We start from the raw sequence: 23,902 nt of genomic DNA, 5'->3' as shown, positions 1-23,902 counted from the left end.
CAGCCACTTCTCAGCCCCAGGGCGGTGGCACCTCCTGAGGACAGCTCAAGTGGAGCGCTGAGCGAGATTAAAACATTCTTGCAGGTCCTTGGCTAAAGAGCTGCTTCAGCATCACTGCCACCTCCTACCCCGCTTCCGATCAGGGTCCTTCAAGGAGCCACAAGTCCTAGGGTCCGGACTGGTTGGCACCGCGGGGGGTTTAGCTGTAACGAGGGGCACGTGAAAGGATTAACAGCACTTGAGCCAAGGGGCAGAGCAGCCTCGGGAACCCGACCCACACCTCGAAATAGCCTGATTTATCGCGGTGCTGCCCCAAGAAAGTGGGTCCCATGCTCTGCATTCGCAGCTGGCCAAAGCCATGACAGACCCACCGGTGCTGGCTCTGGTTTGGCATCGCCCCGTTTGCCACGGCTGGGGCAGCATCAGCACCACCAGCCCCGAAGGAGGGCACATCCTCCTCGCTCCGCTGGGGTTAGGGCAGCTCCTGAGGGCACGTAACCCTCCCGGCAGCCCTGTCCCACCTCCCACGCCTGTTGCACATCACCCCGTAAACAGCAGGAGGCTTCCTGGTGCTTCACAGGGCTTCCTGGTGCTTCACAGGGCTGCAGCAAGAAGAAGTTTCCTGCTATGAGGCATCACCTGACACCCTCCGTGGAAGTTTTCTGGCTGGTCGCAGCCCCACACGTGGGGTGTGGAGCACTGCTGAGTCACACGCTGCTGGGCTGGCCCCATGGGGACCCACACATAGCTCTGGGGTGCCATCCTGGCCCCCCAATTTGCCCGGGCACCAAGAAGCAGCAGCCGCAGGACAGAAGCCCCGCTCCATCGTGGTGTTGCCGGGCAGGGGGATTCATGAGCAGCCCCATCGTGGAGGGAGGCACCCCACTGCCGACGAGGGGGCCTGTGGACTGTGTGCTTTCCAGCCCTGCTCCCCGGAAAGGTGGCAGGAGCTGCTTCTTGCTCCCAGGGCACGAGCCTTCTGGCAAGGTCTCTTCTTTGGTCAAAACAGGACCAACCACATGGCTCGACTCGCTCCAGCTCCTTGACCCGAGTTCACCCAGCCTCTGGGCCTTCCCTTTAGAAATGAAAGCTTAACCCATCCTGACTTCACAGGCCGGAGGGCAAAGGAGTGAGCAGGCCTGCTCCTCTGCGAATGATGGAAGCCCCCATCCAGCAGGTCCCGGGCTCCCATCCTGGGCCACCCTCGCCACCACAAAATGCAAAGACGTGGACAGCAAATGCCCAGAGGTTGAGAGCAGCCCCGGCACAGGCAGACCCACCCCAGCTGGAGTCCCAGGCGGTTCAAACTGGGTGGATGCAGATTCACACATAAGGAACCAGATTGCTGAGGAATGAGAGATGACTGAAACCTCTTGGACAGGAACGCTCTGGGCTCAGAAAGCTGCCAAACATGCTTTGGTTATGGACAGGAGCCCAGATCCATCAGGGACAAAACCCCCTGAAATAACAGGCTTCTTGTGGGGAGAGTGAAGCTGGAGCAACCCGAGCTTTGAGAAGCCCACAGTCCAAGCGCGGCACGGCAGCTGGGGACAGTGAGGTGCTCTGCAAAGGATGCAGGAGGGATGATGGTGCTCGGCCTCCTGCACGTTCAGTGCCAGCCGGTGCCCGGTGGGTTACGGGCACAGAGGGGACAGTGACCTCCTGCGCTCCTCGACACGGGAGGAAGGGACAGGCAGAGCCATCCTTGGGCAGCTGCCTGCCGTCCCACAGGAGTGCCCAGCGCAAGCACAAGGGATGAAGGTCATCTTTTACACCCCCATGCCACTGCGGCAGGAGGGGTGTGAGCCACGTCCTGGCCTTGTTAAGCAGGGGAAGAGCAGGAGAGGGACTGAGGCCCAGATGCACTCCAGTGTTTAAGTTTCCAACTCTGCTTAATAAATCAGAGCATAAAGACCTTGGTGGCAGCGTGACAGCTCTCAGCCGCCACATTTGAAGGCTGTAACCAAGCTGAAAGCTGATCCCAGGTCCCCAGTGGATAAGCCGCTGTGTCATCTCTTCTCTGCAAGAAACTGCCTGTACAACAACCACTGTCTTGGCCGGCACGCCGGGGAACGAGCCTGGGAGCTTTGGAGCGGGAACGTGACTCCATCCAGCCAGAGCCAGGGAGCCAGGCTCCCCTCTCCCCACCGAGAGGTTTGCATAAGCACTTTTCCTGCTGAAGTGCCCTCAAATAAAATAACAACCCTGAACCTCCGCACACAGATCACATCTCCTGGTGCCGGGCTGTGGTCACCTCCGGGGAGAACATGACAGTCGCTGACAGCCACAGGATAACAGGTCAGGGAACCGAAGCGGAGCTCCCTGGTTGGAAGAGGAACCGCTGGTTTGATGGGAGGGAGACGCAGCCTGGCCTGACAGCGGGGAGCAGCTGCGGAGGGGATTTATGTGGGGTGCGGGAGGGAGGGGGGCAGTAATGCAGCCCTGGGGCTGCTGCAAAACTGCCCCTGCACCCTCTACGAGGCATTGCACACCCGGCACGGCATGGCACGGCACCCACCGCCGGCCACCCGGCTGCTTCTGGCAGCCCCTCCGGAATTTCCATCAGTCACCCACCTCTGGGGCCTGATCCTGCCTTGCAGAGCTGCAGCACAGGGCTGGGGGAAGAGAAGGGCACTCTTCCCAAATACAATCCCCACCCCAGTGAATAAAGTCCAAGGGAGGGAGCCGAAAAAAACACCGAAATAAAACCTTCCTGGCAGCAGCAGAGAGCAGTGACTCATCCCACAGGCAGCCTCCATTACTGCATGGGATGTGGACGAGCAGCAGTGAACCCTGTGTGCATCCCCAAAACTTTGGGGTCCCCTCCCTTAGGAAAAGGAAGGAAGGATAGCCCACAGCACATCACAAAATACCAGCTCAGACTACCCTGTTTCAGCTCTCGGCTGCTTTCCCATCCACACAACACTATTCCAGCCCAGGTATCATCCTTCCAGCTATTTCTTTCCCTGTAGGACGGAAGCAGAACACCTCGCTCGAGCCTAGATAAATTAAACTGATCACATCCCTTTGTCCAGCAACCCTGTAATTTCTTTAAAGGCAGCAATCGAGTTTGCCTGGGACTATCTGTGTTTTATGAACCTGCACAGCTCGCTCCCTTCCCGCTTTCGTAAGCGGCTACAGATGGATTAGAGCTGTGGAAGCAACAGCCGGGCTACAGCCAAGGCGGTAACTCTCTTTTTAAGTCTTTCTTAAAAGGCACTTGATTTTTTTTTTTTTTTTTTTAAAATATCACCCTTTGGGTGGAAATATTTCACACTAGCGCAGTCCAAAAGTGAATGGAGTAAATTTGAAGGGGAGAGAAGGGAAAGAGCCCTCAGGGGTTTGAACAGTGGCATCCAAAGAACAGGCGGGAAAACAATTTTATTTTTTTTAAAAAAGGAAAAGAAAATTTTCAATAAGCAAAGCTGCCTCTGGAGCCACAGCAGGTCACAGGGAGGACGGCAGGGGCAGATTTCCTCGACCGTGTTACAAGTAACCCATTGTGGAGCTGCCTGGCTGTAAACCGGCAGCTCTCCCCTGCCTGTGCTGCTGAGCTGCCTTTGATCTGGAAGCCCAGGCAATTAATCGCAGGCAGTTTCACTTCCTGGGTTTCATGCAGCAAGCCCATGTTGCAATGCAAAGCTGCAAACAGTTGGCAAGTGGAATGCTTGCTTGGCATTTTTTTTTTTTTTTCCCTTCTTTTAATTCGGGGTGATGTTTCCATTAGTCACTGATTGCAAGGGAAATTTATTTTTGCAAAAATTCAGGTTTTGGCCCCAGCCTCACCTGCTATCACCTACTGACTGTGCCCAAACATACAGCGCCTGGTGCCATTGGGAAGGGACATCAAAAAGACTGAGAAATGGGTCTGAGGAGAGCGTGGTGTCACACTGTACAGTCTCCCCAGGTGCTTTCACGGTTTGGGTGTCCATCGACTGCAGCACACAGCCTCAGTCCCCCATCTGAGCAGGGTGCAGGCTCTGGGAACACCGTGGCCCCTCTCTAGGACCCCCACCACGGGCATCAAGGGCCATGTGAAGAGGGGGCTCGCTGCTAGCTCTGGCGCAGAGGCCAGCCAGACCCCAAATCTTTCTGTCTTTGGGTGAAGCCAGCTACACAAGGGGTGCAAACGCCATCGAGCGTGGGGAGCACACGCCCAGGAGCATTTTTGGGGAGGTGCCGCATGTTGAGCTGCTCCACGCCGGGAGCCCTGCGCTGCTCAAAGGAAACTCCCACCGCCTGCCTGAGCAACACGGGGAGTGCCCTGACACCAAATCCCCCCAGAGGGTTTGGGTGCTTGCAAACCAAAAGGAGAAGGGATGGGGCAGGGGGAAAGGCTAAACCCCGGGGGGGCTGCAGGGCTCAGGGTGCGAGGTGTCGAAGGCAGCGCACCCCTGCCTGCACAGGCACGCGGGAGCCTTCATCCCCATCCCGGCCAGCAAGCTCCTCTTCGTCCTGCAAGAGCTGCCTCTGAAGCTCTGCGTGACGGCGAGTGTGTGGGAAGCGGCACAACCCCCAGAAGGGCCGTGTGCTAATTAAATAAAGATAATGAGGCTGAGAATGAGATGCCAAATCAATGCTGTGGCAACTCAGAACTAGAGCGCCAGATACCAGCCTGGCGTATCGCATTACAAAGCATGCCAAAGAAACTGCCTTCAGCCAGGCGGGATGAGCCCTCAGCTCCCGAGGGACCGGGATACAAGCTGCATTGTAACAGGTTTGAATGCGAGGTCTAATCCTGGCTCTGGATGGAGATAAAGAGGAGGAGGAGGAGATCTTCAAAGACCACTGAAAGTCTGGGGAAAGGGGGAGATTTACAACAGGGCTTATCCCATCTAAGCAGTAACTGGGTATTGTTATTTATTAAAATGCCATCTGGCACTCCAGAGCGCTTCTCGCCCGTGCGGTGAAGTCTCAGTGGCTCCCCGGGGCGGGAGCGCCGAAACGCCAGCTCTGCGGGGCCGCATCCGCACCTCTCCCCACGCCACGGGGACCGAGAGCCTTCTTGGCGGTGCTGGGCTGCTGAAAAGGGGTAAGGGAACATCCAGCTGAGAGCAGAAAAGGGAGCTGTGGCTCCGGCTTCTCCCAGCCCTTCTTCAGCTGTTTCCACTTAAAACACACGATCATATGGCGGAAAATCTGATCCTACAAGCGCAGAGCAACTTTCCCAGAGAAACGTGAGGACACCGCCGCTTCTGCCCAGCGAGAGGGCAGGCTGCCGGATGGAGACATGCCCGCAGCTCAGTGTGGCTTCCCTGCACGCTGGGGAAAAAGCCAGCGCTTGCAGTGGGGGAAATCAAAGGCGCTGGGAGAGCCACCGCGTGAGCGTCTGCCTGGCTGAGGGAATGCGGAGAGGGAATCTCACCCCCGGGGCTGCAGTGATGCCCCCAGCCTGACCCGAGGAGCCCTTGGTCACGCCTCGGGATGGCCCTGCTCGGCACAGCCCTCACGCTGGCTGGAAACAGTGTCACCCTGTGCCCAAACCCTGCTGGGAAATAGCAAACATGCCGCACGGCCTCAGATCTCCCGGCCCAAACAAGAAGGAGACCAGCTCCCCAGGAGCGGGGATCCCAGCGCACACTTTGAAGCGTGGGCTCTTCACCCGGCAATGGGTGGATGCCAGGCACCAGTGTCCGTTTGCCCCAGGAGGAGCCAGATCGGCTGCTCACAGGGGTGATGCAGGGGGCCGGGGCACCGCAGTGGGGGCTGTGCTGGCACCGAACGGTGCTGGAGGCTCCCCAGCAGAGCCGCGGCCCCGTGGAGGCTGAGCTCTCCCCAACCAGCCACAGCGGCACGGCTGACAGCTACACTGCTCCCAAAGCCAGCGGAGAGGCCGGCCTGGCCCGAGCCCCACGTCACACAGGCTGTCCCAAATCACATCACCCCTGCCAAGAGCAAAGGGTCGGCGCCAAGCATCCCGTCATCGGCGAGCACGAGGCATCCAGTGCTGGGGGCCCAGCCGGCATCCCACTCCCTGCACAATGTCTCCAGCCAAGGGGAACGGCAAGCTTTCTGCCCCAAACCCCAGCCACACCAGGGGAGGGTCCTGTGTGCCAGAGGCGGCTCCCAAAGACAGAATCACCCCAAGGGAGAGCAACATCCGTCTGGGCAGATTTTTCCTTATCAACACACCCAACTGGGGTGAAACAGCAACAGCAAAGCTGTCGTGGGGGAGCATGACAGCTGCAGGACCCACACAGCAGTATCCTGCTGCCCAGGGTGGCTCTCCATCCCCTGTATCTCTGTGTGCAGGATGCTCTCCCCTCCGAGCAGAGGCAGGGAGCTTTGGCTCCCCTGCCTTTGCGTCGCTCCCCATGCTCCCCGCTGCAAGCCCTCAGCACTGGCAGGGGGGAGCATGAATCCGCATGGCTTCTCCCCGCAGCCGGCACAGCAGGGCTCCGCTCACCATCAGCGTTTCCAAGTGCCTCCGCACCAGCAGCGTGAAATCACGCTTGCCAGGAACAATCACTCACCCCAGCCACAAGCGCCGCGGGAGGAAGAGAGGGGAGACGCTGGACATGGCAGCAAGGGTGAGGGGGAGGTTTTGGTAATGCTCACGGGCTTAAATGTGATGGATGCCTGCTGAGGACCATGCCTTAAGCTGCGGCTCCCAGGAAGGACACGCATCCCGCAGAGGATAGAGCCAGCAGATGTTAACCACCGTGTCACAATAAACAGTGCCAGTCCAGACCACAAAGGCTTGAAGGCTTCCAGATGCCGAGTCAAACTGCAGACCAGTCCTCTGAGACACCACCCTGCTCCCTCCTCAGGGAGCCTGCCCAGCTCCCAAGCCTCCGAAAACAGACTGAGCTCAACACAAAACTGCCTCCGTATCAACGCGCCAACGGGGACAAGAGCCACGGTCACTCCGCCACGTGCATACCTTGGCACTGGGTGTCCTTCACGGCCGGCTCATATCCAGCAGCACACGTACATGCTCCCACAGGTACCATCCACTCGCCGTCGCCATTGCAGTACAGCTTTAGGGGTACAGACACCTCCACGGCATTGGGGATGCAGGTGCCTGGCGCGATGACCAGAGAGGTGGGCTCAGCCCCCGTTAAAGTCTCCGGGAAGATAGCAAAGCCAGCAATGGTGTTGGAGCATTTCTTGTAGAAAGCCCGGACGGAGATGAGGGACATGCAGGCTCCTAGATCTTGGAAGGCCAGGTAAAAGCCATTCTTGGAGAGAGGGCCAAAGCTGCGTACCTTGGTGTTCACGCGGCCAGACTCCAGCTTGGAGAAGCTCTCGTCTGGGGCAATTGTATCCACTTTGATATAGGGGTTCTCCATCCAGAAAGGGCTATTTGCAGAGGCAGAATCTGTATCCGACTCATAATAGAAGAGGTTGAAGGTCTCTTTGCAGGAGCCGGGGATGTTGGGGATGCTGTTGCAGTCCCGCACGGTAAACTTCAGCTCCACATAGACACGCTGGACGTCCTGGCGCTGGATGAACTTGGTGCGAAGCCAGTTGTTCTGGTTGGCCTCCCGCACGTTGCACACCTGGTACGTGCGGATGGGGTTCATGGCCTCATCGTAACCGCTGACTTCTTCCCACTGCGGGCGAGAGGGGAGCAGGTTAGACCCCCCCACCGGGGAGATCACATCACAAACACATGGACACATCATGAACAGCAAGGGGCTGGGGGGACCGAGCAACAGGGAACAGGGAAGAGCAGCAGCTGCACCTCCACCCATCCCAACCCTCCTGGTCATCAAGGTGACTAAGAGCAACCCAGGTCAGGGACCATGGCGCTCCTGCTCTGTCGGCACGGAGTCAGGAGGGGATGCTTTCACGAAGTGAGAGGAGAAGCACGGGAGGGAAGGCGGAAGACGCAGCCAGCTCCGTGAAGGCACTGGCAAGCAGCCCCGATTCCCATGGGGCCAGGGCCAGCTGTGCCCGCTGGAGGTCAGGACCGGGGCTGGCTCCAGACTTACCCCCGTCTCCGGATGAGTTGTCCATGCCAACTCAGAGGTCACCCACTTTGTGTCCATCAGGGTCTCTGGAGAGAGAGGGAGGAGAGAAAGATGTAATTGGAGACGAAGGCCAAGATTAGAGGGAAAATAAAACAGGAGGAGTGGGGGAGAGGAGAGCCGAGCCTGACATTTCTGCGGAAAACAGCAACTTGGGGGGTGAGACGTGGTGGGAGGAGGGGGGGAGCGGCGCAGACAGACTCCAGATTTCTCTTCTCCCGTCAGGAGAACAGGAAGAGCGAGGCGTCCCCGGAGAGCTGCGCCGGAGCAGGGAAGCGGCAGGACGAGGAGCTGGCCAGGTGGCAAGGGGGGGGACGGGGACAGGCTGCCATCCCCAGCCACCAGTGCGGCCAGCCATGCCTCTGGGACAGTGTGGGGGGGTGCCAGAGGAGGGACACCAGGCGCCCCCGTCCGCGCCCTCCCCCTCTGCTTTGGCAGGGCGCGTATTTACTGTGGCTGGGGTTGAAAGGGCCCGTTCCCATGACAGGGCGGTGCGGGCCAGGCAGGTTTATCCAGAGGAGGAGGGACTGGCAGGCTGCTCTCCCAGAGACGCCCCACATCACTCATTTTACAAGAGGGGAGAAGAATTTGACCGTCTGGCCAACATTCCTGGAGCAGACTACAAGACAAACCACCCCGGCAGCATTCCCCAAACAGCCCCAGCCCCAGCCTTGGGGGAGCGAGACGCTTGTCTGGGAAGAGCTGCAATTGCAGGCAGCTGTCCCTAATCCCAGGCAGAGCCGCACGGCTTCGCACAAGCACCACGCACGAAAACCCAGAGCGAAACGCAAGGATGGAGAATGACAATGTGCTCTGGGGCTGGTGCCAAAGGCTCCTCTGTGGGCTGCTGGCTCTGTGACCCCCTCTCCCGGGATGGCCCCGTAGGCTGTTTAGAGGGGAGGAAGCACCCCTGGAGCCTTCTGGCCCCTCTCCTGCTCAAACAGGCTTTGGGGCAGGGAGGGTGCAAACACCAGAGCTGGGAAACAGCCCACTGCAGACCCCGGTGTGCTCAGAGGGGCTTCAGTGCATGTCCTGAGCAGGGCCCAGGACCAGCTCCAAAATGCCTCCCTGCTTAGGGCATCCCCCTCCCCGACTGCTGGCATGGCCCCATCCCAGGCTCTGCACAGCTCCCCAGGGACTGTCCATCTGTCCATCCATCCCTCAGCTCATTCAGCCCTGAGACACAGGGCAGAGCGCCACGGCTCTCCAGCCCCCAGAGCTTGCTCCCGACGGCTGGGGCACAGGACATATCGGTGCAGCTCGGCCGTGCCAGGCACCGTGGCTCAGCTCCAGAAACAAGAGGCAGTTTCAGCTTCTTTCCTTCCACCCCAGGAAAACCACAGGCTGACCCAGCCAGGGAGGAAGCGCGGAGGAGGAAGGAAACATTCACATGTCGCAGGGTTTCAGATGAAGCCCGGCTGGAGGTAAACACCTTCCTCCCGTGTGCCACCCTAGGGAGACCCGCCAGCAGCTCTTGAGCCAGCACCCACAGACTGGCCAGGAACACGGGCTGCAAGTGCCACCGTGGCATTGATAAACAAGCACATTTGGGGACACGTGGGCTCTCTGACCTGTCTTGCTGTTTGCCAGAATCTCAGCCTGGCCAGCGAGCCTGCCTCTCTCCCAGGCTGAAGCAAACATAAACACAGTCCCATTGCGACACGGTGGCACTGGCAGCGGATATGGCACCGGGGACAGAGTGAGGAAAACCCCTCACGGTGCCAGCGTCCCAGCCAGGAGAGGGTTGGCGGCAGCATCTACAACAGGAAGGACAAACCGACACCAGCTCTTGTTTGCAAACAGGAGGAACACAAAGGTGGTTAGTGGGCAGTGGTTATTTGCTGTTTCTCAAAAACACCAATTAAGGCCCTCTGCCAAGTGGGTAATGCAGGGGGACTCAGGACTTGATACCAGGACCAGGGCACAGGATGGGGCTGGACATCCATGGGACAGCCTCTGCCCCATCCCAAGGCACTGCCTGCCCAGCGGATACAGCAAACCATCATCCCTCTCCCCTTCCCCACAGCATCAGCTCCTGACCACCGGCAGTGGCCCGAGCACAGCTCCACACAGCCACGAGACCTCCCCAAGATGCTGCCGTGCTCCCCACACCCCTGCACTGGGGTGGCTCCTGGGGAAGGCAGCCGGTACCGGGCCGTGGGGGAGCAGGTTGCAGAGCAGGGCAGCTCGTACCTCTCTGAGGAACAAGCCCCGCACGTTGGCTGCCCTAATAAGGGCACAGTGGTACCATGCGAGGGCCCAGGCATGCCGTGGCGGCGGCGGAGTGGAGCCAAGCATGTGCTCGGAGCTGACAGGGCGCTGGGCTGCCAAGTCCCGGCGCGGAGACCCTGCACGGGTCGGGCCAGCGAAGGCACAGCGAAGGGTGGGTGTTTCTGAAGGAGGGCTGAACCTGGCCAGAGGAGAAGGGAAGAGGTGCCCGGTTTGCTCAGGGCCCGGGCCGGTGTGGATAAGCAGCTGCGGTGGTGAGTCAGGCCGGGGAGATGGAGATCTGGGTGGCAGGGTGTGCCCATGAGCAGGGCGGCACAAGGATCCCAATGGCCAGCTGTGGCAGAGCCTGGCTGTGTGGGCATCCCTGCTCCTGGGGCAGGAGGGGAGCTCTGCTCCCCAAACCTGCCCAGCAGCTCCCCTACATGCCAACAAGCCCTGTGCAGGCAGCCCCTGCCATGCTGGCCCGGCCCCATCCCCTCAGCCAGCATCCTTCCCCACGAATGCTGGCCTCAGACAGGAGACTTGCTGCCTGCATCCTAATTTGGCAGCATCTGCCATCTGACCAGCAGAGGAGGAAAAAAAAAAAAAAAACAACAAAACTGACAAAGCCAAGCCGACCGCTGGCGCAAGAGCCACGTAAACTGCACAGAGAGAGCAGGGAGGGGGAAATAATAAAAATAAAATCACTGAGCAACTCAGTTAAAAGAAACAGGCTGAGCGCAGAGGACAGTGGGGGTTTCCTGCATCTGTGGGAGTGAGCAGGGCCAGATGGGGTTAGCAGAGCTCCCCAGCCCCTCGCAGCCCACCGCTGTGAAGGTCACAGGCAGACGGCCCCGCGGGCTGCTCCGCTGCGTGGTCTCGGGGCCAGGGGCTGCATGCTGAGCCAGGCCGGCTGCAGCTGAGCTGCAGAAACCACTCTCTGCCCTTAAAGCTGCTGCAGAGATCTCACAGCAGCCTGGCACCAAACCTGTGTCCTTCCTCCAGCAAACAGCAGGACACACTGAGCAGTGGCACCCCGTGAAAGCGTCCAGGGCCGGGGAGACGGGCAAGTAGTGGGTTTCAGCCAAGAGTAACCGGCTGCTCGCTCCCTCCAGCACACGGTGCCATAGGTGGGCTCGGAGGCAGCACCGACTGTTTCCCAGCTTAGTTCAGGTTCGCAGGTGATTCGGAGGGACGTGAACAATGTCAGGGCTGGCCGAGTGGTGAGTCAAAGCCACCTCAATCCTGCACACCACAGCGAGAGCCTGGTTCCATTAGTCAACGGGAAATTGGCTCCCAATTTTGCCAGCTTGGGGAAGTCACCCTAAGGCTGGCTTTATCACTGTCTGCAGCGCTGGGGAGTTGTCCTCTCCTTACTGTCAGCTGGGCAAAGGCAAGGGACGCAGCAGGAGCCTCGCTACGCTCAGCGAGTGCAGCAGGTTGTGGTCAACCCCACATAAAAACAGGATTTCCACGGCAGAGTGGGATCCCAGTGCAGGGAAAGAGCCTCACTCCTTGGATGGGGCTGTGAGCATCGTGCCGGCTGCCTCCTCCTCGCCCTGCAAAAAATCTCCTCCTAGGCACACCCCAAGCTGCAAAGAACAGGGGTCCCCTACCAGCAGCCCTGCCGCCACCTCCGCAGAGTCCCCAGCAGTTCGCTGGCTGTTTGAAGCCCTGGCGAGGACCCATCTGGAGCTGGGGACCTCTTCCTCCCCACGCATGGGCTCAGGAATGCAGCATGCACGGTCTGAGGCCAGCAAAAACGTTTGAACTCCCCCCCTAAGAGGCCCAGAGAGCCTGTCTCGCGCTGCTGAGCGGCAGACGCGCGCGGCAGTGACGGCTGAGCCAGAAAGGGGTGGGGGGTGGTAGTGGGGGGGGGGGGAAAAAAAAGAATTCAAAATTCTTTCAAGATGAAGCCGCTGGGGAAGACTCAATCTTCTCCACCAACCGGCTCCGATTGGAACACTCTTGCCTTTGAACATGGGGACCGCCGGCTTTTATCAGGATGCGCTGGCAAGGTAGGACGCCAGCTCCTCGCCCCAATGAGGAGAAGGCAGCTCGCGCAAGTCCAGAGCATCCTGGAAGAAGGCAAGGGAGGAAAGTTAGTAAAGACGCCCACGCAGCCTCGCCGCAAACAGACGAACCTGTTCTGCAACGTGCCCATGCTCTCCAGGAGCTATGCACACCATGGCACCACGTCTGCAGAAGCTCAGCATGGGGCGAGTGGCCTGGCCATACAGGCCACTCACCCCACACCAGGCTCCTTCAGACAGCACCGATGGCTGAGCCATTTGCCCCAGGACATGGCTTGGCTTCCACCGTGGCGGCTGCTCGTGGTAGTGCCGGATGCCTCTCCCCCTCGCCGCTGTGCCTCGATCCTCCTGAAGGAAAGGCAGCTTGTTTAGGGATGCACTTTCAATCTTAGTGACTGCCTGCTAGTCGAAAAGCCACCAAAAGGGGCATCTCCCTGCATATTTTAATTTCCTCCTCAGTTTTGGAGATCATTACGGCAGGAGCCAGCGGCCTTGTGCGCTCCCCATTCAAGCACCTATCGGTACAATTAATCCCAGCACCGTTCTGAGCAGCGGCACAAAGGGCCTTTGGTGTAAGGTCCTTTATCTGGGAACAAAGAGCTGCCTGTGGGAGAGAACCTGAGGTTGCACTTTTCCCGCTGACGAGCGTTTCGCGTACACAAAAGCTGAGCCACACAGAGCGCCCTGCACGCGCGCCAGGTCTGGGAGACCCTGCAACGCATTTTCCCCGGAGCGTGCCGCCCACCCGGATCCCTCCTCCTCCTCCAGGAGGGTCCTTCCCTCTCTGACCCCAGCTAAACCCTGTGGCTGTCCTCCTCCTGGGCAGGGGATGGCCCTGCTCCGAGTCCAGGGGACTCCACACGCTGCCTGCAAGAGGAAAGCACTCCTGTTTCGCTCGGCCCATGGACTCCATGGATGGGGCACCCCGCAGACGGCAGCTTTGGAGCTGTCGTGTGCACGGGAGGTTTCGGCACTCAGCAGCCCCCTGTGCCTGAGCTGCACTGCGGGCAGGCGAGGCTCTTGCTGATGCAGCTGAGAGCCAGGAGAGCAGTGAGGAAGACTGCAGCCAGGGAGGGAGGCAGCAGGCAAGGCACCTGCGGGGCTGGCAGCACCCATGACAGGCTGGGGGTACCCATGGCGGAGGTGCCAGGCACTGGGTTTGGGAGCCTGGCGAAGGTGCCGGCAGACGCTGTCTGCCAGCTCCCTCTGCAGGGACGGGGCTGGCAGCACTGCCGGCACGCTGCACAGCCCACGCACCCTCGTCCTCCCCCGGGAATCCCGTCTCTCTTGGGGACCCCTCCTACACACCCGGCTGCTCAAGCGTCCGGTGCAAGGCCAGGGGGTTGTGCAGGGTCCCACCCTCGCCCTCCCCGGCTGTCAGGCCGGGCAGGCCAGGCAGTGTGGTTCAGCCCAAGGGAAGGGCTGGAGTGCTCCCTATCGCCGCCCACGCTGGGAACCTGTCCTTACACCGAGCAGGGTGCCTGCTGCTCCCCAGCGCTGAGAGGGGGGGGGAGATGGGGGGCTGCCATGGGAGCCGAGCCCCCAACCCGTCCCTCTCCGAGGGAAATGTGGGTGCTCAGACCGCCCATGCCCACCAACGTGCGCTTGTCCCAGGTCTGGGGTGAGCCGATGACTTGCCAACGAACTGGGAACAAAGGGAAGGGGGGGGGAAAAGGGGCCTGTATCACAGCTGTGGCCCTTCATGCCAAGGGCGTTTGGCCCATCATCAAAGGGGATTGGATTTGCTGAGGCAAATGATGACACATCCACTTCAAGCGGGGCAGGTTCTGCCTGCTGCTGGAGGCGAGCCACCGGAGTGAAGAAGTACTGTGGGCACTTAATAATAGACTCATTATTTCTGCATTATGGCAGGGCCCAGAGGCCCCAACTGAGATTAAGGCCCCTTTGTACACACCACACACACACGCACAAGGGCAGGCAGTCCCTGCCCCGGAGAGCCTGGCCGAGGATGGGCAGCACCGCTGGTCCCGGCACCCTTGCCAGTCCTGGCCCCGCTGGCACCACAGTAAGCTTGCGGCAGAGCCTGAGACGCCAATTCCAAGGATGCTCCAAGGATGCATCCTCCATTTCCTAATCCCACACCTGCAGTGGGGTATAATCTCACACAGGGAGATGGCCATCAGCTGGTTGCATCTCCCACACAGTCCCCCTCATCCGACCCCAACGCCCTACGCTTTCTGGATGGGCCAGATCCTGCTCCTGGATGACCGGGAGCTGCCTGGCCCATGGGACAGAGGGGGAAGGGAGTGCTCCCTCCCCGTAGCCCTGCCTTGTCGCCCACCCGCCGGCTGCTAACTGGCTGAAGAGGGTTTTCCGGCCGCGTGCTCCTCGCCAGGAGCTGTCTCCTGACGGCCGCGAGACAGACTGAAGCATGTGAGAGAGGACAGGTGCCAGCTCTGCGAAAAGCAGATCAAGTGGCAGCGCCCGGGAAGCAGAGAGGGATGGGCGTTCGTTTCCTCCCGGTCACACGCCAGGTCGAGCCGGGGAGGGCCGATTTCTGCCATTTTGCAAGCAGGGCCATGCCAAGCTGGGCTCCAGCACCTACGCTGCAAACACCCCCTCCCCTCCAAAGCATGGTAATCGGAGCCCAGGGCTTTTGCAGGACGGCAGGGCTCCTGCCCTGCTACTGCACGCCAAGGATACATGCAGCTCGCTGCCCGAGCCCTGCCAGGTCCCGCTGCCAGGCCCCGGTCCCGCAGAAAGGCGGTACTGACGCCGGGAGAGGACGCGAGCCAGCTGCCTGAGTCCAGCCCTGCACTGCAATTACTGTTCTATTAATACCGTGGGGATTTCGGATGTCAGAGCCCGGTGCGCCACACTGGGGTCAGCTCAGCTGGGGAAGAGCTGCCATCCCTGCCCACGTAGTGGATGCGTCCCGGTGCTTGCTGCTTCGGCTCGCCCAAGGGAAAAGCTGCTTTCACTCTGCCTGGCTGCGGGCAAGGGGAACGGACAGACTCCGCAGACAGCCTCTCAGCCCTCCCCACTGGCCTTAAAACTGCCCACTCAGGACAGGTATGTTCCCCACCTGGCCCAGGGGAAGGGGCTGCCCACTGCAGCTCCCCATCATGGGGACAACATGACCAGCCTCTCCAGGTGGGCAGGAGCTCTATGGCCAGCAGGCAGGAGGGATTTATAGGTCACCGTCCCCAGCAGGAATGGCCATGCAGCCGCCCTCCGCTGCCACAGAAATAACTCATCCGATCAGGAGATGCCAGACCTGTTCGAGCCGTGAATGCCATCGGCCAGGACGTAGGCAGCAAATCGGCCCGCAAAACCGCCTTTGTTTCCAGGCCCTGCTGTGACGGGGACACTCCTGCCCCCTTCCTCCGTGGCCCCATTTTCCAGTGGCCGTGGCTTCATGAGGCAGGTGTTCCCACAGGGCTACCAGACCGAGCTGGGCTGGCACGGGTGGATGAAGAGCCCCAAAGTCCCCAGGGGAAGGAAGGGAACGCGGTCAGTGCTGCAGGCCTGCCTCCGCAGGGCAACCGTTTGCGGCAGGCTGAGATCCAAAAGGCCCCTCTTCCCCCTCCAGCTTCATTTTTTTCCAGGTTGTACTTTTGGAAGGAGCCCAGGGAAGGAGTAACGATATTTAAAACAAAACAAAAACAAAAAAAAACAACAAAAAAACCCACCCCCTCCCCAAAAAAGGTTACTCGCTGCACATCCAAAGGTTCGCCCCACAGTCGGGGCGGCTCGGCTGCCAAGCTCCATCCCATCCCGGCAGCGCGGAGCGGGAGTTTCTGCCAAGATCTCCCTCCTCTCTCCTGCCTGGGGCAGTTACCCAAATCTCCATGCTGCTCTCTGCTCGCTTCCTCGGCTCTCCTCGAGCACCGAGCCCATCTGGAACTGCTTAAACCCAAATATCCCCCCCCCCCCCGCCTTCCTCGCCTCCCCCACCCCCAAAGTCAGATTCTTCCAGAGTTAAAACAAGCACAGAGTCAGGAGGGGGTGCCGGGCCAGGCTGACTCGCTCCTTCATTTCAGTTTAATTTCTGGGGAACTAGAATAAATCTGTTCCTGGCGATCGCTCAAGCCCTGCACATTTTTCTCATTAATAAAAAAAGGCCTTGGATCGCACGCCGCGTGTGCGTGCGCGCCCGCCGAGCACCGCCCCCCCCCCCCCCCCCCTTTCCCCACTCACCCCGCAGGGTCCCTCCCGCACCCCAGCCAGGCGACTGAGCACCCAAAGGGGACACACACACACACACACACACACCCCCCACACGACGGGGGACAACAACGACACACCGACAGGACACGACGGGACCAGCGTCCCCCTCCCTGCGACGGGTTTTGGCAGCCCTGCACGACGGCCACACCTCAGGGAGGCACAGGGAGGCCCGAATCCCCCCTACAGCTGCCGCTGGGAAGGAAAGCCCCTGAGGGAGGGCTCCCCTGGGAAGGGGCATCCATGCTTCCCCCACCTCCCTGGCATCACAACCCCCCACGGGCCCCCCCCCCCGAGGCATTCCTGGGGAAGGGGCCGGGGGAAACAGGTGTTTGTCAACAGCTCCTGCCACATGCGTGAGAAACACCAGGCCCCGGCATTGCGGAGCTTAGCGACGGGCAAAAATAAAATAAAAGACCCCCACAGCAATTCCTGCCCCCCCCCCCCCCCCACCTCAGCCCGGGACCCCTGGCCGGCACGTGCTGGCACGCGCACAGACAGCGGCCATGGGGCCGGCGCTCAGCCCTGCCGCCGCGCTCCTGCCTCTTCCCAAGATGGCTCCCTTTCCTCTTCAGAGGGGCGGCCATGCGAAGCCGGCTCCAGGCTGGCTCCCTCCCACCTCGGGGAGGCACGGGCTGGAAGGCTTGGCTACACCGAAGGGGAAGGCTGCAGCCCCCCTGGAAATGGCGGGCCCTTGTGGGAAGGGGGGGGGATGCGGCCCCCCACACGGCTTCCATAGCTGCGGTGAGGGAGGGTGATGCCGAAGCCCAAGCGCAGGAGGACGAGGCCTCGCCACGAGCACCCAGCGCCAGGCCTGGCCCTGCGCCCTACAAAATGGCTCCCGTTGGGCTCCCCATGGAGTCTGGATGGGGCTCAGCTCCATGGGGGGGGACGGGACGGCCTGTGCACCGCCACCAGCCCCGCCCCAGCCGGAGCGCAGGACTGGTTTTTGAACAACAACAACAACAAAAAAAAAAAAAAACCACCACCACCCAACACAACAAAAAAAAAAGCAAAACAGAAATGTCCCAGCCAGGTGGGAGCACCGCTGTGCAAAAGGCTGCCTGGCCTTGAAGATGGCAGCGTGTCCCCAGGGGCGTGGGGCCCTGCAAGGAGCTTCCCAGATACGGAGGGGCACCCCCATCCCCACTGTCCCCCCAGAACGCTGCGCTTGGAAACGCGCCCGTCCTAGAAGGGACGCCAACTAGTTACGGCTTCAACCTCAGGGAAGCTCAGGGCAATGGCAGCCACCAGCTCCACCGCAGCCCGTGGGGACAGTCCCCCCCTTTCCCGGGGGGGGGGTTCTCCTCGGGGGGGTGCTGGCACCCACCCTGCCACCTCCGCCAGCCGGGAGCGGGGATCCCGACCCCGGGGCTGCCCCAGCACCCTTCCCCCAGCCCGGCTCCCAGGCAGAGACGCTTAATCCCGACAAACCAGTTTGACTCAGCACAACAGGAACAGCTACAATTTTAAAAACATGCAAGTCTGTGATTCAGATTGCTCGGACTGTTTTAATTAAACGCCAAGCTCCCCTGCTCCAGTGGCAGCGGCAAACGGCTCACGGAAAGAAAATGCAACAAACTGGTTTCCCCAAATATCTCTCGCAGTAAGTCATCACAACAAAACATGGAGTTTCGGTTCATTCCTTAAAAACCAGAGGCCGCTATTCCCAATCGCCAGGGACAGGCAGGCATGGCCCTGCAGCCTTGCCAGCCGGGCCATACACTGGGGGAGAAACACAGGGCTGCAAACCGACCCCGGTGCTGCAAGTTTTCTCTCTCCGCATGCTCCGCTTGACACAAAGGAAAGCCCTTCTCCTCCCCGCCTCGGGAGCACGGACGGGGCAGGTTTCCTCAAGCAGAGCTTTTAGTGAGGAACAGGAGATTTAATGAATCCCGAGCGCTGCGGAGCCCCACAACCCGCTTTCCCTCGCAGCCCTACCCCAAGCATCAATAAAACAGCAGGGCTAACTTCCCCCCTTCACCCCGCTGCGAAACATGCCATTTCAGTGAAAAGTAATTAAATGGAAAGCAAATCTCCCTGCCAAGAAAATACCTGGCAGTTCCAGTCCAGGGGTCAATTAAGCAGAGGTTTGCTGGTGCAGAGAGGAGAGCGGTCAGCCTGCTTAACGCCCGGCTGGGGTCTGGGAGCTGCCGACAGGCAGAGCCCAAATGAGGAAAATCCCCACTAGAAATCCTCCTGCTTTGGGAGAGTCTGGGTATTTCACTAAAGCCGGAGTTGTCTCAGGGCTACGCGCAGCAACGCAATGCCTCTGCATGGGGGTTTGTGGGGGAGCACGTGGGAAACCCCAACTTTAAACTGTCCCGTGTCCAGAAAGGCTGCCCAGGGCAGGAGCCGCCTGGGAAAGTGGTTCCTTGGGAGAGCAGGTCCCGTCCCAGCCCACCCGCACCCCTGGGGTGGTGGGCAGATGGAGCCTGTGCCGGTCCACGTTCCCTCGGGTCAGGACGTTTTGAAGTCTGGGGTTTTAATCCCGGACGGTCAGCAAGGGCCTTAAATGCAGCACATTCCCCACTCTGTTTCACCACGTCTGCTCCCCACAGGGCCTCTGCTCCCACAGCCCCGCTGGGACAAACTCCTCAGCTCCAACCCCTGCGTCGGAGAAAGGATCCGCTGTTGCCCCCAGATAGAGCATTCCTTCTGCAGCCGGCCTGGGGACTGCTGAACCAGAGAAGAAAAACACATTGTGACTTCAAACAGACCCAGCGCACTTACAGGATCTGGAGAGAAACCATTTTCTCCTCGGCAGCACAAAGCCCTCACTGAGCTGCTGCCGAGCGCGGCTTTTCCCCTCCACCCCCGTGGGGCCTTGTAAAGAAACCCAACTCTCCGCCACCCCCCAGGGAACGGGCAGCCCCATCCAGCCTGAAGCCCCTTGCCCTCCCAGCCGGGCACCAGCTGCAAGTCCAGCCTGTTGCCCCCTCGGAAGGGACGACAAGGTGGCCAGGTCCGGGGACCGCTCGCTGCCGTTGTCGTCCGCAGGACGTGTGTGCAGATTTATGGCCACACCGGATTTATGATCAGTACTAAAATATCCGAGCGAACGTGCATGCTAGATTTACAGTAACCGCTCGAACGCGCCGGTCCCCGTCAGGAAGCAGTGTCGCGAGCAGCCAGAAATGCCCAGCGCAGCAGAAGCACGGGAGCTGGCTGACCCCGATGCGAGCGTCGGCTTCCTAACGCTGGGCAAGGCAGAAACCTCTCCCAGCCCAGATGCAACTTTCCTGCCAGCTCAGAAAACAGCGAAGGGGAAAGAAAAAAATAATAATAATAAAAAAAAAAGCAAATTCCCAGGGGAATCGAGGCCAGCCCCAAAAATGCTGGGTGGCTGCCAGCCAGCCCTGAAGTGGTCCCATCGGGCTGGCACCCAGCTGGGCCCTGACCTCCTTGGGCAGCGTGTTCAGCCCCTGACCCCTCTGCACGCTCGGGAAGCTGAGAAAACCCAGCGACTCCTCAGCAGGAGCTGTTTATTTTCTCTCCATCCGGCTTTTCACACCGCTCCATCCCTTGATGGTGTCTGGGGAGAGGCTGGGGCTCCCTGTCCGCCCGGGGACTTGGCGGGACAGTCCCTGGGCGATGCACGTCGGTGCTGCCAGCCCCTAGTTCCCAAACCACCGAGGGGATGCGAGGGGCTGACCGCAGGCGTGGGGCCCTGCCAGGCTCGCTGCCTGCACCTCTCCAGCAAGCAGGGCTCCGGGGCTCTGCCTGGTATGGTGGTCCCCAGGAACCTCCAACCTGAGAAGGCTGGGTACAGGCAGGCTTCTCCCTTCCCCTCCTGCCGCGGGGCTCCCGCTTAGCCCGGAGCTCACGGACCGAGCAGGCCCACAGCTCTGCTTCCCACGGCGTACAAAGGAGAATGGTTTTTAATTTTTTTGTTTTGTTTTACTCTTTAAAGAAAAAAAAAAAAATCGCAGGGGCGGAGGATGAAAAGAGACACGGGCAACAAGCACCCCCTAAACTTTCGACAAAGCCCAAAGCTGGAGGAAACGTGTCCCCCCCACACAAGCCGTGGCGGGGAAGGGCTCCTGCCCACGGCCACCCCCCGGTGCCGCAGCCCGAGCACAAAACTGCCTCCGAGCACATAAAAGCCCCCAGCCCGGGCAGAGGCTCCGGCAGCTCTTCTCCACCCGGGATTTCTCTCGTCCCTCCCTCCCTCCCTCCCCAGCCCCCTCCCGCCGCTCCGGCAGCGGGTTCGGTTACCGGACACCGGAGCGTCGCTGCCTCCGGCGCTCCCGGCCGGAGCTGCGCACACTTTGTGCCGAGACAAAAACCTGCCCGGGCCCCCTCCTCCTCCTCCTCCTCCTCCTCCGCGGTGCGATCCGCTTCGCCCGCACCGGGACCCCCTGGTCCCCCAGCGGGGCCAGGAGCCGCTTTTCTCGCTCAAAACCGGGGTGCGCGTGGGGGTGCCTGGGGTGACGGCGCTGCCCCACGGACCGGGATTCACCCTCTGAGGGTGGTGGTGGGGAAACACAACCCTCCTTTTATCCCCAACTCCACCGGAGCGCGGAGGGTTGCTCTCCTCTCCGTTTTCTCTCGCCCGCCCCCGCGTAGCGCAGCCCCGCTCGGGGATGGATGGGGCACGCGTGGCCCCACTGGCCCCGGCGGTCCCACGCCGGAGCCTCGGGGGTTAAGGCGGCGGGCGCGGCGAGCTCTGCCGGGGAAGGGATGGAGCCGGACACGGCACACGGACACTCCTCCGGCGGCCCCACCAGTTCTGGCACGCCGCGAGCTTCCACTGAAAGAAATATTAATTTTCCAGCCCTCTCGGTCGTGGCGAAAAGCCTCGGAACGTGAACCGGGTATCCAACGAGGCGCCGCTCCCTGCCAGCGGCCGCGCCTCGGCCGCGCCGGGCTCGGTTCCACGGGGCGTTGACTCTGAAACCTACTGAGGGTGGGTAAGCGCTGGGCACAGGGCTGAGGCGCTCTGCGGCGGCGAGCTCCCCGCGGGAACAGCCGGGTCGTCCGCGCCGAGCCGAGCCGGCGGCGGGCACCGACGAGGCCCGGTGGGACACTCCGGAGGGTGGCGAGCGGGTGAGTGCGTGTGTGCGCGGTCACACGGGCCCCGGTGCGGCGGGCGGGCACGCCCGGTACTCACCCTCCAGAGCTCGGCGGCCGCCGGGGAGCAGCAGAAGCAGCAGGAGGGGGAGCAGCGGCGGCGGCGGCGGGGGGGCCCCCGGGCGGGCCGCGGCCATGGCGGGGGGGGCGGTGCGGGCGGCCCCGCCGGGCAGTCCCGAGCTCGGCGCCACGCGCGGCTCCTCTCGCCGCCGCGCCACGCTCGCGCTCTGGCGCCGCCGCCGCCGCCGCCGCCGCTGAGCCGCGAGGGGCGGGGCCGGCGCCGCCAATCAGCCCGCCCCTGGCAACCCGGCGCCCCTGGCGACGGCGAGCGCGGCGCCCCATTGGGCGGCGGGGGGAGTCGGGGGGTGGAGCCTCCGCGGAAAGATGAATCGGAGGGGGCGGGCGCTGCCCCGGCGCGCCCCCCGCTGGCCCCGCCCCCCGGCGCGGGAGGCGCAGGGCGGGGAGCGCGCCCCACCCAGCGGCCGCCCGCGGAACTGGGCTCTTAAAGGGGCCGCGCTCCCGGCCTGCCCGCAGCCCTAGGCCCGCCCTGCCCTACCCCCACCGGGTGCGGGTGAGCGCGTGGGCCCGTTAGTGTGTGTGTTGGCGGGCCGTGGGCCCCTCCGTGCCCCATCACTGGCAGCCTGGTTTACCCGTGCCACCTACCGCCATCTCATCCTCTACAGTCCCATCCCATCATCTTAGATATCCCACCCTGTGCCATCCCATCCCATCTCACCCCATCCCATGCCAGCCCACCCCATGCATCCCATCCCTCCCACCCCATCCTATCCCCATTACACCGTGATTCCCATAGCAGTGACAGGGCTGAGTGCTGGGATCCTGGCCAGGGTGACATGGTACAGAGAGCACCCTGCAGTAAGCCCCCCACCCCCTCAGCACCCCCTTCCTCCGTTCCCAGGGTGCCTTCCCCAGCACACCCCTCATGAGAGACAGTGCTGACTACCATGTGCGTAGCCATGGCCTTCAGTCTGTAAGTGCCTCAGTCCTCTCCCCCATTCTCCCACCCCATTGTCACGGGGAGATTTTGGGGCCCCGTGTGGAACAGACTTTGCTCCCTTGGCGTGCTGCACACTCACTATCCCCGTGTCCGAAGCTGGCACTGCCGCATCCTTCAGGACAGAAACATCCCTGCAGTGCTAGGCATGGAACATGGCCTGCAACCTGCCTTGGCCCTCTGCGCTGCACTGCAAGTCTCCTCCTCAGACGCCTGGGGAGCATTGGCCCCGGCTAAGGGCTGAGCAAAATCCCTCGAGTCCCTGATTTGGGGGCAAGTTGATGTTCCTGGGCCCCAGGGTGGTTGGGAGCTCCAGCAGCTCTGGGCTAGTGGGGTGCATGGCGGGGTGCGTCGCCCCGGGCAGCCTTACCCCCGCGGCACAGCCATCTGGGCTGTCCCCGCCGCAGCCGCCTGCCATCTGCAAGCAGCGCCTCGCCACAGCTCTCCCTGCCCCAGAAACCTGCCCCAGAAACTCCTGCGCCATTCAGCCAAGGCCCTGGACGCGTGCCGGTGCGGCGGGGCAGCCGCGAGCCCGCACTGCCAGCCACCTTCCCCTTGGCTGCTGGCAGGAGCAGGAATGCAGGAGGTTATCAGGGCTGGCTGCGGTTTGGCTTCTCTGCTTTGCGGATGGGTGCAGAGCGTGGCCGTATCGCCTCCTCCTTCTGCTGCACAAACCCACCAGCATCGTCAACAGGCATTTTTCTTCCTTGTCCCAGAAGGATTCAGCTTCCCAAGCCCTGGCCAGAGAGATCGGCACAGGCCTGACTTCTGCCTGGGCTGCTGAAAATTTGGAGATGATGGATTCCTGTTGCAGGAATGCTGGCATCCCCTGGGGGCTGCGAGGAGCCTCAACATGGTGCTGTGCCCTGAGGGATGCTGCAGCGCCCTGGCACCACCGGGCATGGTTCCCAAAGGGAAGAGCCATGCTTGAGAGAGCCAGTGTGCTAATTTAAGATGGGACATGACATATGACAGTGATAAATCTCTGCAAGGGACAGGAGAATCAGCAACTTGGGTATTGCACTCTCTGGGTAAAAGGAAATGGCTGGGGAGCAAAGCAGCAGAAAGGGGGTTGCCCCAATGGAAAATACCAAACTTTGAGTAAAGAAGCAGAAGTTGTGGTTCGGACACACTGTCACTTGGGGAGATGAGCAATGGAGAAGTGAACGATGAAGCTGGCATGGTTAATATATGTGCTGGGGTATGATGCTGTGCCAGTGGGGAAGGAGAGTGGGGGCCGATGGAGATGCTGAGAACCTTAATCAAGGGCCAGGGTCAGGGTGGGAAGATTTGCTGTCTCCCCGTGAAGTCACTCCTGGGAAATCCTCCCTGCCGGAGACACCGTACCAACCCCTGAAGCCAGAGCCTGCCAGCCTAGCGAGATGCAAAAACCTCATTTATTCTGCAATTCC

The 23,902-nt window shown here is 61.2% G+C and overlaps 1 protein-coding gene across 4 annotated transcripts in view; it reads right to left on the bottom strand.

Moving 5' to 3' along the window:
- Positions 1 to 21,680, bottom strand: part of EPHB3 (EPH receptor B3) — a 28,409-nt gene extending 6,729 nt beyond the window's left edge. For 2 of the 4 annotated variants that reach the window (XM_042796724.1, XM_042796734.1), the window contains exons 1-3: positions 21,516 to 21,680; positions 7,938 to 8,002; positions 6,884 to 7,556 (exon numbers count right to left, since the gene is read on the bottom strand). In XM_042796724.1, the coding sequence (XP_042652658.1) occupies positions 6,884 to 7,556; positions 7,938 to 8,002; positions 21,516 to 21,612 (835 nt within the window). In that variant the 5' untranslated portion in view covers positions 21,613 to 21,680. Of the gene's footprint in view, positions 1 to 6,883; positions 7,557 to 7,937; positions 8,003 to 8,104; positions 8,125 to 12,153; positions 12,207 to 21,515 lie in introns of those variants that run through there. The other 2 variants (XM_033006398.2, XM_033006399.2) reach the window with 2 other exon arrangements.
- Between the last annotated feature and the right edge of the window lie 2,222 nt (positions 21,681 to 23,902).

The sequence above is a fragment of the Tyto alba genome, unplaced genomic scaffold (assembly GCF_018691265.1).
Source record: "Tyto alba isolate M040663 unplaced genomic scaffold, T.alba_DEE_v4.0 Super-Scaffold_10, whole genome shotgun sequence".
Lineage (NCBI taxonomy): Eukaryota > Metazoa > Chordata > Aves > Strigiformes > Tytonidae > Tyto > Tyto alba.
The sequence above is the reverse complement of the archived record's forward strand: the minus strand, read 5'-3'. Positions and strand labels throughout refer to the sequence as shown.